The sequence below is a fragment of the Podarcis bocagei genome (assembly GCF_964188305.1).
Source record: "Podarcis bocagei genome assembly, chromosome: 9".
Classification (NCBI taxonomy): Eukaryota; Metazoa; Chordata; class Lepidosauria; order Squamata; family Lacertidae; genus Podarcis; species Podarcis bocagei.
Window position 1 is genome coordinate 21,895,733 of NC_138134.1, and position 17,542 is coordinate 21,913,274.

Consider the following 17,542-nt stretch of genomic DNA (forward strand, 5'->3'; position numbering starts at 1 on the left):
AACAATGGATAAAAATCCTTTAAAAAATTTGTGTCTGCATTAAATTTCAGAAAACAGAAGTCTATACTTTTAGCGGTTTATATTTTATCTGTAAGCTGCCTTGAGTCCCAGTCTGGGGAAATGGTGGAATATAAATAAATATTGTGCTAATACTATAATAATAGTGGGTTCTTTGTCTTGTTTTTGAAATAATTTATCTAATGGGAAAAGTGCATCACCTTAACAAGCCCAGTTTCCCAAATCCCAAGCAAACAAAAGTTGGGAGAATTGAGTTATGGGAGCAGGGAGAGGGCGGGGGAAAGAAGAAAAATAACATATGTACACCCTACATATCACTGCAGAAGAAAAAGCAGGAGAATATTAAGTTTGCACTGCTGCTTTCCCCATTTCTCATAAATACCAGGTCAGACTTTAGGTATTTCTGACAAGATCAATAATTATAGCAAGCTTATGTTTAAGGTTATTTCTTATCATTATAGCAGCAGCGCTTTAGGAGGCAACAGCCATAGCAACCAACCTACCTAATATTGGTAACTGGCTGTGGATTCTCATGGTCTGAATCACACTCTGAATCTTCTGTCTCCTCTTCCTCTTTAGTGTTTTCATTTACAGCATCTGTCATCATATCAGATGTCTGCTCATAGTAGTGGACTAATTCACGCAATTCATTTAGTCTCTTCCGAACTTCATTCAACTTCCTACAAAGGAAAGAGGTCCAACTGTCAGCTTCCTTTGAATAGTGGTGTGGGGGCAACTTGAGATTCATGTTTATTATTTTATTACATCAAGGAAAGTACAAGCTGTGGAAAATCTAGTTCTGGACAAAGCAGGAGGTTGCTCTTGATATGCACTGGGGAAATTGTGTGTGTATAGCCACAAAAATAATATTATAAATTAGGAGGATGGGAGAATGACAGAAGATGGGAACTTCTGATTACTTTGACTAGGTATAAGCTAGCTAGTTGACAAGACCAGGAGTTTTATGACACAAGAATAGCTAAACGACACCATGCCAGACATCTGAGTAGTTACTTTGAAATCTGGCCATCAGCAGCATTCACTTAGGTGTTCAAATCACTTCACATACATTATATTGTTTTAATTCTGACAACACTATAAAAAGGTAGGTCAGTATTTTCTATGAACTGTAGATGGGGTACTGTGGCTGAGAGAGCAGCACACTCAAGGCCATCTATTGAGATCTTGCCACAGCTGAGATCTGAACCATACTTTCTGATTTGTAACTCCCCTACCATCTCTCATACTGTTGTCAATACTTTGCTTTTCAGAGCCTAGTTTAACATATGATTTCGACCATCCTGAAAAGAGCACATTACAGTTAATAATGCATGGCCAAGTTATTGTTTGAATTGTGTGTGTGTATCCACAAGGTATAGCAGCTAAGTCTATTTAGTCAAAAAATTAAACCAGAATGTACGCGGACAATTGAGTGTTCAGTACCCAAGTATCTAAATTAACATCAAGCATCGAAGTTGGCTTTTATCTGCAATCGGTTTGAACACCCAACTAAATTGTTATCTATTGCAGTGCAGTCTCTCTCAAAACAAGTGTTAGGAAGCACTTGTGTCTTAAAAGCCCTTTCTTATATCGTACATATGCTCTCAAATATCTACCATGGGTAACTGCTTCATAAACCAAACTAATAAAACAAACTGTTTATCCAAAAATTTAGAATATATTACTGTAGCTTTTCTGTTGGATTTAAGTTGTCGTCCTCTTCGCTGTCATTCTGTGAGGTGACAGAGTCTGGATGATAGGCAACAGATGATGCTAAGCTGTTAGATTCTTCATTGACAGCAGCTGCTATTCCTACAGGTGCAGAAGCTACTGAAGCTGTACTTCTTTGATCAACACTTCTCTGAGGAGACCCTGAAGCCGGAAAGAATGCAAATTAGATGACACTAGATTTCATCTCGTTTTATGCAAAAACCTCTGAAGGACTATTTCTATCATAATTAAATGTTGCAGCCCTAGTATATTAATACACTATATTAACAAATTAAAATTATGACTCAGATTAAATCAAGCAGATTTAAAAATAAAGAATACAAGTGCCTTCCCCCCATTTCACTTCTAAGATAACACGTTGTTTAAAAAAAGGACATTTCTGCTTAAGAACTATTTTTACCCATATCCAAATTCAAATGATTGACCAATCACTGATAAAATCTTTTACGATGGGGATAAAGCCCATGGGGTCTGAAGCCTGACTTGGAAAGGACCACAGACAGTGCAGAGGCTTGTCATAGCAGTGTACTGGACCTGAATTCTAATGTAAGTCTGCTTACATTAGTCAGAATGTAATGTAAGTCAGAAGCCCAATAACTCCTTAATGCCTATTTTTTTTCCTGTGGTCCACTTTCTTCCTCCAGCTCTATGTTCCAATAGATTTTTCTATCTCCTGTTGGGCAGAATGCCGTTGACCAATTCTGCTGGGTACCCAAACTTGTGCCGTGATCATTGGTAAGCTTCCAAGTTGCAAGCTGTAGGTATACTAGGTCAGAGTGTCTGATCGAGCCTTGAAAAAAGATGGTTGGCCTTGACCACAGAGAATCAGAGGGGCATGGTTGCTAAGCAAAGGAATATGGAAAACCACAGGTGGCACGGTTGGTAGGGTGCCATTAAGGTGACTGAGACCTGTTCCCTTGCACCTGGACTATCATATCAGTGGTGTTATGGGGAACGTATAAACTACATTTCATGCTGGAAGAGCATCTATTGCATGGGTAGGCAAACTAAGGCCCGGGGGCCGGATCCGGCCCAATCACCTCCTCAATCCGGCCCGTGGACGGTCCAGGAATCAGTGTGTTTTTACATGAGTAGAATGTGTCCTTTTATTTAAAATGCATCTCTGGGTTATTTGTGCGGCATAGGAATTTGTTCATATTTTTTTCTCCAAAATATAGTCTAGCCCCCCACAAGGTCTGAGGGACAGTGAACCAGTGCCCTGATGAAAAAGTTTGCTGACCCCTGATCTATTGCCTCCGCTCACTCCATGGAGAAGTGCATTTGTTTGTGGTTGACAGGGGTGAAGAAATGATTAGGTCTGCTGCTGGACAGCTGAAACATTTTTTAGATAATGGTTGCATCAAGGCTTCATTCTCTGGGCTTGAATGAAGTGTTACAGAGCCCATCTGCCACTGTGTTCCACTCTCATTTGATAAGCTGTGCTGTGCTAGACATTAGGATGGTTTTAGCTCCCTCTGGAGGGAGCAGCTACCAGTTGGAGACTTGGTTCTGCTTGATCTTGTGAGCTTTGATAATAACATTTTTGGTGGGCTTTCAAGCTTGAATGCACAGACAAGATGCCCAGGGCAGAACTCCTGCCAGTTGATACTGTCACAAGTATCTGCTGACAATCAGGAGCCTTATGTCAAGGTTTGCATCTATTCATTACAGTTATTCTTGTCAGATCTCACTGGGCACCTTGGTATTGTGAGTGGTATCACAGGTAGCAGTTTCCCCATCTTAACTATGGCTGGAACTCATGGAGTGTGGAACGGAGTATGAGTGACTTTTGTAATTTTGTCTTGAAATGGAGAAAAGAGGCGGAATCTGGATACCCCCCTAAAAAAACTGTCTAAAGGCTCAGACTAGTGGCATGCATCTAGCAGCCTTATTCTTTTTTTACATTATTATTATTCTCAAGATAGTCTACAAAAGAGAACCATAAAACAAATATAAATCAAAAACATCAGAAACATAAGCAATTATTATAGCAACAGTAAAAAATACAAAAAGCAGTTGATATAAAATCAGTTAAAATCCTGGGCATTTTTTTAAAAAAAATTGGGGGGAAAATGTCCACAACATGGCTCTCCGAGCATCTAAGTCAGGTGGTGGCATATAAATAGTATTTATTATTAAGAAAGCCTACAGAGGAGCAGGGATATTTAGAGACAGACCTCTAGTGTCAGACTTAACAAACAGGTAGGTTCCTTTTTTAAAAAGAAAAGCTAAGATTTTCAATGTATATATCTACTCCATAGACACCTCTGTGATGATGACACCTCCATAGACCAGTGTTTCCCAACCTTTTTTGGGCAAAGGCACACTTGTTTCATGAAAAAAATCTCGAGGCACACCACCATTACAGCCCCGTGACGTCAGCGCGCAGCGTCACGCTGGGAGGGACATGAATTGCTAGCAAATTACATAATCACCTCCTTGAGGGCTGGCTCATCTTCTCCGAAGGCAGAACCCCATTAATTAACAGGACAGACTCACACCATAGCCAAGACGAGGGGGGAAAACCTCAGTCATGCACAGTCATGCACATGTGGGGGCTAAATGAGGACGAAGACCGGGCAGAGAGCAGGGTTCAAATCACCCCACCTGGCCAGGACAATCCCTGGGTGCTCCCTTGGGCCACTCGCCTGACCCACCTCGCAGGGCTGTTGTTGCGAGGATAACACGGGGAGAACCACGCGCGCCCCCGGGAGCTCCTTGGAGGAGAAAGCGGGCGATGAATGCAATGCACGAAATATATGAGAGGCAACCAGGTTTTGCAGGTGAGGGGCCCCCGCCAGCCTCCGCTTCCAACACCCGGCGCAACGACGCCGAAGTTTCCCCCCGGGCTCGGCTCGGGGAGCAGCGCTGCTCCCCCCGGCTCCCCTTCGCCCTCCCGGCTCTCTCTGCCGCCCACTGGGGACCCCCTCACCTGCCAAGTCCGGAGCGCCGGTGGAAGTTGCATGCATGCATGCAGGGCGCCGCGTTGCCATTGCATTGCACTGCACTCCATGCAACGCCTGCACGCATGCATTGCCTTGCACGCCCGGCAAGGGGTCTCCCCGCGGTCTGATGCGTCCCCTCCGGCGCGGATGCAGCATTGCAAAAATAAACCCCCCCCGACGCAGCCCTACCTGGGGGGCAGCCTTCGCCTCCGCCGCTCCGCCTCTGCGGGGATCCCCGGGCTCCATCCTGCCGCCCGATCTCCGCGGGGGCGCAGGCAGGCTGCGCGGGGTCTGCGCGGAAGAGCCCCTGCCCGCCTGGCCGCCGCCGCGCTCATTCCATGGCCGGGAGAAGAGCACTTCAAACAAAACGCCCGGCCCGCCAGGCCACGCTGGGAAACGTAGTTTGCGCACCCCGCGCGGGCGCGGAGCCCAAGGGCAAGGGGACTACGGATCCCGGCAGCCCCCGCGCCAGGGACGGAGGGGGAGAGGCCGGGTGCAGGGATGGAGGGACGGGTGGGCGAGCGAGTGAGTGAGTGAGTGAGTGGCAGCCGCCAAGCCTTGGCCGAGAGCCAGGAAGGGCCTCCCCGGAGGAGGAGGAGGGAGGCGCAGAGCGGGAGGGAGGGAGGAAACACCAGGGGTCATCTAGTGACAGCGCCCCAATCGAAAATTTTACTTTAAAAAAAAAATCTTTCGAATTTTTTTATTTTTCCCACGGCACACCAGGCAACATCTCGCGGCACACTAGTGTGCCGCGGAACAGTGGTTGGGAAACACTGCCATAGACACCTCTGTGATGATGAAGGCATTAAAATACCCTGTTCTTCAAGAAAAGAGAAAATGGGAGACCAGATTGTATCAAATGTATCTTTTTAGGAGATAGAAGCCTTAATCATGTGTACATTGAAACACGAACTTCTAGCAGTTTCTCCCTTACCAACTTTTTAATTTATGACATAACAGGGAAAGTCATGTCTAAAGGAGACCTAACCTAGGAAAATTAGGCTGAGCAGAGGTTTGAATGTTTGGGGGGGGTGGTTGGAAAGAGAATGGAACTGAAAAGACTTCCACCAATTCATATAACAAACAAAATACTGTAAATAACACCACCAGATTGCATGCTACTTACGGGATGAATTGTTTAGATGCTGGTCGCGAAGTGTGTGCAGTTCTCCTAACAATTTGTCCATTTTTTGCTTTTTACCCTGCAATGCTATCATCTTACTGAAGAGTTGGGCCTTTTCTTCAGACAAATGCTCAGACACCGAAGAAATCCTGCTCTGGGAAACCTCCCTGGTTAGAGAAAGACTCTCTGCTTGCCTTCTATTATCTGGAACAGGTTGAACCTAAAAGTAGACATATTTTATTCAAGTTAATTTCAGAACACTTAACACTACAATCCTATTACCACTTTTGGGAGAGTAAGTAAGTAATTCACAGAAGGGATTGAGATCGAGCAGAGGTTCCTGCAATTGGAAAGAGAGATGGACAACATAAGCAATTTCTCTGGTAGCCCCTCAAATTACCTTCCACACTGTTTCAAGGGTTCCCCCAAACCTACCACAGCAGCTTTTCAGGGCTGCAGGGAGAAGGGTGAATTGGCAAAAAAAGTCCCCTTCCCCTTCCACTTGTGGAAACATGTGATGTGCAGAGTTCTGTTGAAGGGAATGCTGGATTCAATGGAATGGGACTTCCTTCAGACATGTTTGGAATTGTGCTGTAATCTTTTTTTAAATGGCTATTTTCGATGACAGCATTTCATGTAACAAAATTCCAAACAGTTGTCACAGTTTGCATCAGTCCACCCACCATTTTCCTTTCAAAGCAGTCAAACAAAGAGAATTTTTTTTAATGGAAGTAGATTTGTTGAAGTGTTTTGTTTTTGTTTTAAAGATGAAGACTAAATTTCTTCATTGCAAGGAGTTGGATTAGACAACCCTTGAGACCCCTTCCAACTCTACAATTCTATAGTTCTATAAAAAAAATTTCAATCCACATTAATTTCAACAGAAGGCATTTCAAGAAAAAACACTTCAGCAATGCAAACACATTAGCACTATTCATCAGGCTGTAGGAGAGGAAAAGATCTGATGCAGTTACTTTGCTGACAGAACACAGCTTTGCTGAGAGACCACCTTCCATTCTAGCTGTTAAACCTTTAGGACTCCCGGAGGCGGCGCCATCGGTAATGGCGGATTCCCTCTAGTCTTGTTAAACCTTTAAAACTGATGTGCAGTTTTGCTTTTTTCAGCTTGCCCTTTTCTGTCATACTTTTTGGATTTCTAAGCCAACAGACAGTCTTGTTTCTATTGATGTTATTGTTGGTTTCTGTTTCTCTCACTGAGCAGCAGCTGCAGTCACAAGACTGTGTTTACATTCCACAGAGTCCAGATACTGTTGGATTCTCACGGGAAAGGGAGACTGGATGTGACGTTCACTGGTTTCCTGTTTCTTAGTTCTGTCGTTTTCTTTGAGGGAGTTGCTCTCTGCTCTCACAGAGGCAAGATGTATATTTGTGTGTTCTCGGTATAGCTTAGAAATAAAGCTTAGCAATGTAGCACCATACCTGCTTCAGCCTTTCATTTGCGGACTGGGATTAAACTCTGCTGGGCTCAAGTCAAGATGAGCCGTATCAGCTCAAGGGCCGGAGCTGAATAAACTAACAGTTATATGTTGCCCTGCCAGCCTTTTTGACAAACGGGCAGGATAAACTTTATTTTAAAAACGAAGAATCCATGGCAAGTGCCAATTAAGGAATCGATAGCAACTGGCAACAATCAATACTATAATGCTCACTTCTGAAATGGAATTCTCCGTAGCAGAAAGCAAGCCATTTTAGACTGACTTGATTAGCAATATAATCATGTACACTACTCAATATAAAAAAGGGTACCTGAGAATCATGAAGCTGGTTGTGAAAGCGCTGAATTAAGTCATTTAATTCTTCATTCAGCTCTGATGTTAGACTCACTCCTGAAATGCTACCAGTCGTTTCTGTTACAACTACAGGTGGGAGAGGAAAATGGAACATTTTATTGAAGTGCTTAAGTAAATTTGGAACTTATTAAACAGAGGTTTTTTAATCATACAAAATAGGGCATACAGAAACGACATTCATGTAACAAACTGGAATCCGAAAGACTTTTAAAGGTGTGGAAATTATTGTTTTTTCCCACTGAGAGACTGCAACTCCATTCATTTTCTACTGATTACTAGAAACTTGAATCATAATACAGAATTCAGCATGCCCCACACTAACTGCCTGCCACTTTCCAAATGTTTCTCAGATTCTCCTATCACTGTTACTTATTTAGGCTGTTCATATGACATAAAGCAATTCTTATGTGTTCTGTTTTCAGTTCAGAGGAAGGCTAAAGACCAGAGGGTGATATCCAATAGTCACAATTCAGGCCCCGTGAAATAGAGTAATTTATCTCTTATGAATTCAACGGATCTACTCTGAATATGTGGGTATTAACCAGAATGCACATTCTCAACCTATTTCATTTAACATGCTCCGGAGTAATTCCTTAGGTTCTTATTTAAGAAACACCACCATTAAAGTGAATAATTTAATTACTGGGAATGCAATAAAAGGTACAACATCTGAGACCTTCAAGTTAGCTCAGTTGGTTAGAGTGTGGTGCTGATAATGCCAAGGTTGCAGGTTTGAACCCCATATGAGACAGCTACATATTCCTGCATTGCAGGGGGGTTGGACTAGATGATCTTCACGGTCCCTTCCAACTCTGATTCTATTGTATCAAATCAATAATTTAATTGCAGAGGAAGAGGTCTTTTGTTCAGGTGTCTAAACCTCAGCATACCAGAATCATCCATGACAGCAATGGCTTGTTCTGCTTTATGCTGTAGTGCAAGCAGAGCAGCTTGTCTCCCTTGAAGAGCTTTCAGTTGTTCCTGTTGTTGTAGCATCCTCTTCAATAAATCATGTTGCTTCTTCAAATTTGCAAGCTCTTCTGTAGCCTCCTGCTGAGGATCTCTAGCCTGAAAAATATAAAGAGATAAAAATGAAAATAAAATAAATGGGATCAATATTCAGCTGCCCATTAGCAGTTAACTTAAATTTTTAGACGGTGTGGAGAAAACAAACCTGAACCTCTAAATATGTATGGCGTTTTCTTTTCAGAAAAAAAGAATCCATGTTATTATCTTAAAATGTAGTGAAAGCAAAATTCAGTTTTCTGATATGCTTGCTTCCTCCCACCCCATAATGTATTAATTGGAGTTATATTCAATCCTTTTAACACCATGCTGAAATTTGGTATGCCATTTCAAGCTCTCAGCCCTTACAGCAAAATCCTATACAGTGGTACCTCGCAAGATGAATGCCTCGCAAGACAGAAAACTCGCAAGACGAGAGGGTTTTTGGTTTTTTGAGTTGCTTCGCAAGATGATTTTCCCTATGGGCTTGCTTCGCAAGACGGAAACGTCTTGCAAGTTTGTTTCCTTTTTCTTAAAACCGTTAATACAGTTGCGACTTGACTTCGAGGAGCAACTCATAGCACGCGGTGTGGTAGCCTTTTTGAGGTTTTTGAAGACTTTGGTATTTCTGAAGCTTTTCCAAAACTTTTCCGACACCGTGCTTCGCAAGACGAAAAAACCGCAAGACGAAAAAACTCGCAGAACGAATTAATTTCGTCTTGTGAGGCACCACTGTACTTACAAAAAAGTACCACTCTTTTTATCAGGCCTTATTGCCATAGGTAAAGAGGATATATTAATATATTTGGATATGATCCTGCCTTTTCTATTTAAAAAAAGGCTTGCATAATAGCTTCCATGCAATGACAAATAAGAGTTCTCCAACAAGAGCACTGTCATTTCATTTATTTCAATGAGAGATAGTCAAACATACAACTTCCACTGAAATGAAAACTACTCAAATTGGTATGCAGTGCAACACTGATTATGTAAAATCCTGTATTACAATGAAATCTGAGGAGAAAAAGAAAGCCACCAAGAGAAGCAAAGACCAAATCAGAATTCTTATCACACAGCTTAAGTATCTTCCCAAAAATGCAAGCACAAAACAAATTTCCTCATCTTTAATTCCTCATTTACGGTAAATGTTTTAAGATAAATAATTGGACTGGGGAAGAGAAACAGAAATAAAAAAGGAAATGTTAAAAAAGCAAATCCAAACAACCCCAGAATTAAAGGGTAAGAACTTATGATCATGCCAATGGTCCAGAGTCCACATTCTGTTTCCATTTTAGAAATAATCAACCTTTTTTTGGGGGGGGGGATGATAAAATGTTTACTATAACAACAGCATATATGCCCCATTAACACTATTTTCTTATGAAGGAAGAACAATGTGTGACAGAGACAGGAAGATATCTGAGCTGAGATAAATATTGTTGCTACATTATTCTTTAACTTATTTGTTCAAACAGGCCTTTAAAAAAATAAATGCAAATGCATCAAAGCAGACGAATAATTTCACAGATAAATAGTGCATAAAGTCAAGTATTTAAAAGAACAAAAGCAATCATTGAATGCACATCAAACTGCTGTTACAGAGAATTTATTATAAAGAAAAACTAGGAATGGAGATTGAGCCCCTATATTTGGTAGTGTACCTTTGAGAGTAATCCAGGTTCTTGGCTATTAATCCTACTAGACCAGATTTCCCTGCCATTCAGAGCAGCTCTGTCATTTTTCACATTTGGACTTGCTGTAACGGCCATGTCTGAAACCTGTCCTTGAGAAGCTGAATTCCCTAGTTTGTCCTCAATGCAGGGCCGAGCTCTCAGACTAAAAGATACCTCCTTTATCAAATAGTTTAGTAAGTTAGACTGTGAACATATATTTCTGCTAAGCATAGTTTAAGTTTATAATACCGCTGGCCTACTCCAGTTGTAATTTGTCAACATACCATATTACCCAGCATCCGCTTTTAACCCAAACATGCATCTGGGGAACCATTTCTTAATCTTTTACCAGATATTTGCATGGTGGTAGTGCGCCTGTTCGGACCCACATTGGATCAGAGCACAACCCACTAAAGGGTCCCAAAACCACCAACTAAGCCCCCCAAACCCACTGAAGACCAGTGACTTAAAATATATTAAGCATGGGCATGGTTCAACAGATTTATTGTTACAAAACGTTAAAAATGTCAAATGTTACGTTTCAGAGGACACATGCATCATGAGCAGATCTCTGAATCTCCTTGTATACGGCTCCTTCCACCAAACTTCTTAACTGCTTTTTAAACTCTGAGAAGCTGAAAGAAGCTGTTTGAGGATTTGGCAGAAGGGCTCCCAACTTCTTCTGAAGTGTCATGCAGTAGGTAGGGAAACTCCAATATCAAATGATTTGCAAACTTGAATAAATTGCATGGTGCCACATGTAATTTCTTTTGACTGTGACAAAAATATTATGACTGCGGGTATACAAGTTGCTATGAGGATAAACTGCCAACTAAGAAGCTATGGCTATAGTCCGAAGCATCTCACCAGGACTGCACTGTAAAAGCTTATACGTACTTTGAGGTCATTCTTTTAGCAACAACGAGGTACAAATAAGCAAGGAATGAGATTGCAAACAGGTTTTAACACATCATTCTGAAGAGAATCCTAAATATAGTTTAGGCAATAAGGAATGTGCAGTAACATGGCTTCAACTTCAAACCTGCCTTGTGCTTAATTCCTGGTGGCAAGCCTTTGTCTACAGACCATACATACTGAATAAAGGGTGAATAGTATCCCAAAACATTAAGTTTTGCATTGCTATTCATGTTGGGGATAAGGGGGACTACATGGAGGAGATATTGATGTTGGGGATAGGAAGCTGGCTACAGTGGGAAGCAGGAGAGGGAGGGAGGGAGGGAGAGAGAGAGAGAGAGAGAGAGAGAGAGAGAGAGAGAGAGAGGAAAACCCAGTTTTGTGTTTCACTGTAGTTAGAATTCAGGCCATTATGACTTAAAATTGTTACATTTATTTTAATGTTTCCAGAATTTGTAGCTTATAAAAAGTTTTCCTGGACTAAAATTCAGATTCAGAACATTAGTTATCTGGAGAGAGAAATGCATCTTCATCTCTAGCAACTTAATTACTAAAAAGAAGCTTACCGTTGTATCTGAAACTTCAGACTGCACATCTATGTTTAGCGATGTGCTCTCAGCTACAGAACCAGATCCCACAGCTGAATCTATAGTCCGACCATCCTCCTCCTCATTTTCTCTAGCCTGGAATATTTTAGTGGCATAAACAAAAAACTACATAAATGGGGTAAAGGGAACATTAAGGGGAAAATATGCTACGCTTTAGATTTATCCCCCATACTATTTTCTCACACCATTTGAAAAAGGCATTTAAGCTTTCCAACTTACAAGCATCTTCTGCAAAAATTTTAGGTATGATTTCTCTTGTTCTTTTAGATGATCTATGAGATGTGACAAGCGTTCCACATTAGCAGATCTCTCATTTTTCTCAACTAGATCATCTCGCATGGAACTGGCTTTTGCAATATAGTCACGAATTTGAATTAGTCTGCTCACAATCTGAAAGTCAAAAAAACAGCAGTCAATAATCTGTGATGGGCAGATACCACTGATGTAGCAAGTGTAAAATGTTGTTATAATACTAATGGGTGAAAAAAATGTGTGTTGTAAAACAAAACCCATATGGGATATAAACACCACAAAAACCAGTTACACCATCTACAAAAGTTAGACCCATTTTTTAAAAACACACAAACATTACATACAACAATTAAAAATGCACTTCTGTGACCATGACTCTAACAGTGCAATCCTGTGTCTACTTAGAAGTAAGACCAAGTTCAATGGGGCTTACCATTACTTAGTGCATACAAGCCATGCTGGCACATGGTGTTGCCTTCTGAAGTTTTGATTTTATTGTTTTATATTTTGTATATAAAGCAGTACAATAATGCTTTAAACTGATAAAATAGATGGCAATCCTGCATTTTAATTTAAAAATATTTACGGTATTTAAAATGCTACAGAAATAAATTAAACCAGTCCAATTGCTTAACATCCATTTTTTACTAGCAGGACTTGATTAAATGAATGTCCAGGCCTCTAGATGAAAACCATGTTTCAACTGAATACATTCTTAAAAAAAGAAAAGTGTAATACATCCATGGCATGCACACACTCTCTCTCTAGTTTCTCAGCGTACATTTGCCTTATGTTCATAATAAACCTTCAAGAAAAAAATACTATTTTAAGGAGCACTCATTAAATATTTCATTAAGAGATCTTTTTCAATATGAATTGGATAATTTAACCACTAATATCACCTGACTACTGTCCACTGCTGGTTCACCTCTTCCATCTTCTTCAATAGAGACAGGACAATTCTGCAACAAATCCTTACTCAAGGCAGCTGTAAATAAGTCTTTATATTGCGATGATCCCCCAGTTTCTTGTGTCTGAGAACTTGTTGCAGCATCTTTGCCTTTGTTAGTATTAATCTGCAGTGACAGGAAGTTGAATGGCTTTCTGCTTTCATTAAGCTGGCGTTTGTTGTTAGCAGCTGTTGCTCTGCCCTGAGAATCACTTCCAATGCTTCTCTACATAAGAGTGAAAGACCACAAAATGACTTACAGCTTTCTTTCAAACACTGCTCCAGTTAAGAAACTCTGTGGGGTTCTTCTGGATAAAAAAAAATGAATGACCATTCTCCCTCCCAGAGCAATGAATTGAGTTGCATTGAGTTGAGATTAAAGAATTCATTACTATGGCAAAACAACATTGTAGAGAATAGTCTTATATCCTCCAAGTTCTCCCAGCTTAAGCTTTGTCCCCATCCTCCTATTCCTATTCCTAACTCCCTAGTTTCTTCATTCCCTTCCTGCTACTAATATGAAAGGAGTGGGAACAGAGTTGAGTTCAATCACTACCCAGGCCCCGTATCTTCTGACTTGTAGCCAATGTAACACCTTGCCATGAGATCCAGAATTGGGAGAATCCCCCCCCACCTGTGTTTGTGCATTTGTGTGTGTACATAAAATACCCAAGATCATCCAATGAGGCGGAATAGTGGGGGACTCAGAACAGATTTATTCACGTAGCCCATGGTTACAAAACACATAATTAGTTATCACAAATTGTAGTGATGGCTGCCAACTTGAATGGTTTTAAAAAGAAGATTGGATAAATTCATGAAGGATAAGGCTACCATACTGATGACTTCACCTCCAGTATCAAAAGCAATATGGTTCTGAATGCCAGTTACAGAGGAATGTAAGTGGGAAACAGTTTTTGCTCCCATGTCCTGCTTGTGAGCTTTCTATAGGCATCTGGTTGGTCAGTGTGAGACTAGATCAACAATTTTTATGCTGTTAACTGTAGGTTTCCTTTATCTGCAGCAGCGAACACAACAAGGTACTTGAACAGAGGAGCAGCAGAGGATCCAGTTGGCTCATTTCCTACCTACACATGAAGTCTAAGAGTTATGAAGATAGTGTCTATAGCCATAACTGGAAAATATGGAGAGAGGCAAGCAATGCTGTCACGCTTGCTCAGAAGCTAACAGCTGCCCAAGTGCCTGACAGTGGACTTTGCAGCTGACCTTTTCTCTGCTCTTGTCAGACAGGATTAAAATTTAGCTGCAAAGCGCACAGCAGGGCACTTGAGCTCATGCTAGCTTCGGCACCTCCTTCCTGCCTCTCTACACAAGTGAGACAGTGGCTAGACACCTGAGTTTCCTAACTTGGAAACGAGGGAGGCCACCCAGGTCACTTTAGTAAAAACAAAGCACATACCTGATCTAAATCACTGAAGTTTATTCTTTGTTTAAGTTTTTCAAGTTCTGCCTGCTCTGGAACAGACATTTGGGTAATGTATCTTGTATGAGGGAAAGTATGAGGTGTCTTTGACTTTTTCCGTCCAATTCCTGGTGTCGATTCTGGTGAGATGTCATTAGTAAGCCTTGTTTCACTTTCACCGCTAACCTTTTTCCTGTTTTTTTCTGAAGATCTGTTGGGTCTCTTTGGCTGACCACCCCAGCCCTTAAAAATTAAACAAAGAAACAAAACCACGTACGTCATTGTTAAAGAAAAATGATTACTTAAAATTCATGATTCTTCCCAATACCACACAAATTGCCTTTAATTAATTTTTAAAAACTTACTTCCATTTTAAAGCAAGTGTTCTGCATGCTGCAATCTACTAGCCTTTTTCAACAACACTGTGAAACTGATTTCAAGCATACACTTTAATATTTATATCGTTTTGGTAGAAGCATTATATATCCTTAAAACTGCCTGTGGAACCCACTTGTCAATACAGGCAATCCTCGTTTTGTGCAGGAGTTATGTTCCGAATCCTCACATGCGTCGGCAAACCACACACAAGTCCACTCTGCCCCTTCTCTGTTCTGCCCCTTTCTGTGATGTCTTTATAACGTATTGGGCCCACTTCCAGGTCTAGCGCCATCTGTGATAGTGCACCATTCGGATGTGCGTAAATTGGTCACCGTATCTAGAAGAGCTTAATACTCATTTTTTGTTCTTATTTTTATTTTGTATTATTCTCTTGTGAACCATGATGAGATCTACAGATGAAGGGTGGTGTGGGAAAATGATTGCTTGTACATGAGAGCATGAGCAAAGTTCTTATTGTTGCAGGGTGATTTCATAGCTAAAAGCATCCTTGGAGCATGAACAGCGCGTGAATAGCTCGTGCTGTCCCAAATGATTGGTCAACTAACATAGCCTGATCACTTGCGTGGTCTAGTGTGATGGCCCTTATCTGCTGGCTGAGAACAAGTTGCTTTGCTTGTATTTTGTATCTTTCTGACTTCACACAATAAAGGCTGTGCTGCAGGAGCCAGAGGAGCCAGAGGAGCCAGAGCAGCCATATTTCTTCAACCTATCTTGGTGTGAGACTGATTTCTTCAGATGTCGAGCTGGCACTCGACAGGGTGGTATACAGATTAATAATAATAAGTATTAACAGAAATAATAAGTATTAAAAGAAATTAAGTGCTATACCGTGTTGTTTAATCGATCATCAAGGCTCTCATTGCTCCAGCCAGGTAAGTCACGATCATCCATTCCTTCTTCAAAAGGGCTGCCTCCTGCTGCCATGTTATGTTATTCACCACTAAATAAACAGATACCATTATAAGACAAATCCACTTTAAAAGGGCCACATTTCCAGTCTGTACTAAACGCTAGACACTGGGTAAGTCAGATATAACAGGAAACAATGGTCTCTTCCTATGTGAGTGAGCGTGCACATGTCCTGGGATCACACAGGCTAGTTCATGTCGCCTTCACATGGTTCGTTATTTCTGAACCAGCCCTGGCCTCTAAAGTTTGGTTTTGCACACTAAACTTGATACAGTATTTGTTTGTTTCCATACTAAGCTAATTTCACATACAAGGATGAGTTGATTCAGTGGATGCAGCATTTTTAACTAATGCAGATTTATATAGAAATAAGTTCCAATCCACCATCTTTAATGACACTTACTCCCAAAATAAGTGAATATAGGGTCATGCCACCCACCGTCTCGGATTTTGATGAAAATGGTGTACAATTTTCCCTCATGGTTGAAAGAAACCCCCTTAAATTTTTCCCCTCCATCTCAAACGGTTTTAATTTTATAGCACTTCAAAGTTTTGTGAAATCTGTGTTTCTGTTCCTCTTAAGATCCTTGACTTTGTGTGCATTTTATATTTTTTCTCCATAACCAATGATCAGATCTCTTTGAAATTTTACACAGAGCTCAATAACATGATGAGGATTTCAGGAAAAAACACACCAGCACTCAAAAGATTTTATAAATGCCTAAAAAAATGTATAATGTAGGTTTTTTTTGGTGGAAAAATGAGGTTTAGAAAACCTAAATTTTCAGCGTGAGGGCACGATGGAATCAAATGTTTTTGATGGTGAAAATTATTGCAAAGATGTTTTTTACTTGCTTTTCCAGCTAGCCCATTCTTGTTCACCTTCCAAGTGGCTATTTCCAGATGAATCCTCTTATAAAAGCTTTGTTGCCCTGACATGCTCTTAATTTCCAGAAAGACTAAGAGATTGCACATAGGCTGGCACTAATGTCCTGTACAAGTCTGTGATTCCTCACTAAACAGAGTCAAGCAAAAGCTATGTTAAGTGGAAATTCATAAAGGGCCATATAACAAGTTTCCAGTACTTCCAATCGTTACCAAACTCACAGAACTCACTCTGAATTTCCATCTTCCAGTTTGATTTGCACAGAGGAAAACTGACTAAATCCCAGAGCCCTGATCCTAAAACACTTGCAGTACAATCCTAAACGCGAGTTACTCAAAAGTAATTCCTTGCTGGACGCGGGTGGCGCTGTGGGTAAAACCTCAGCGCCTAGGACTTGCTGATCGTCAGGTTGGCGGTTCGAATCCCTGCGGCGGGGTGCACTCCTGTTGCTCGGTCCCAGCGCCTGCCAACCTAGCAGTTCGAAAGCACCCCCGGGTGCAAGTAGATAAATAGGGACCGCTTACTAGCGGGAAGGTAAACGGCGTTTCCGTGTGCTGTGCTGGCTCGCCAGATGCAGCTTGTCACGCTGGCCACGTGACCCAGAAGTGTCTGCGGACAGCGCTGGCCCCGGCCTCTTAAGTGAGACGGGCGCACAACCCTAGAGTCGGACACGACTGGCCCGTACGGGCAGGGGTACCTTTACCTTTAATTCCTTGCTGGGTTCAATGGGACTTACTCCCACGTAAGCATGCATAAGAATGCAGCCTTAAAACCCTATTAAAATTAAGGCTTAATGTACATAACAGTGCAATGCCAGGATCCAGCAGAGAAAGCTGAAAAGTTTAAGGTGCTGTAGAGCATACTATTTAAAATATTTTAAATGGGTACCAAAAAA

General features: G+C 41.3%; 1 protein-coding gene across 10 annotated transcripts in view; it reads right to left on the bottom strand.

The window, feature by feature from the left end:
• The window catches only part of PCM1 (pericentriolar material 1), a 50,514-nt gene that overhangs the window by 29,107 nt on the left and 3,865 nt on the right, over window positions 1-17,542 (bottom strand). For 6 of the 10 annotated variants that reach the window (XM_081208588.1, XM_081208589.1, XM_081208591.1 and 3 more), the window contains exons 2-12: window positions 15,681-15,792; window positions 14,451-14,696; window positions 12,984-13,256; window positions 12,049-12,219; window positions 11,788-11,904; window positions 10,295-10,483; window positions 8,519-8,696; window positions 7,585-7,694; window positions 5,821-6,037; window positions 1,704-1,890; window positions 522-698 (exon numbers count right to left, since the gene is read on the bottom strand). In XM_081208588.1, coding sequence (XP_081064714.1) covers window positions 522-698; window positions 1,704-1,890; window positions 5,821-6,037; window positions 7,585-7,694; window positions 8,519-8,696; window positions 10,295-10,483; window positions 11,788-11,904; window positions 12,049-12,219; window positions 12,984-13,256; window positions 14,451-14,696; window positions 15,681-15,776 — 1,961 coding nt within the window. In that variant the 5' untranslated portion in view covers window positions 15,777-15,792. The remainder of the gene's footprint in view (window positions 1-521; window positions 699-1,703; window positions 1,891-5,820; window positions 6,038-7,584; window positions 7,695-8,518; window positions 8,697-10,294; window positions 10,484-11,787; window positions 11,905-12,048; window positions 12,220-12,983; window positions 13,257-14,450; window positions 14,697-15,680; window positions 15,793-17,542) is intronic. The other 4 variants (XM_081208594.1, XM_081208592.1, XM_081208586.1 and 1 more) reach the window with 2 other exon arrangements.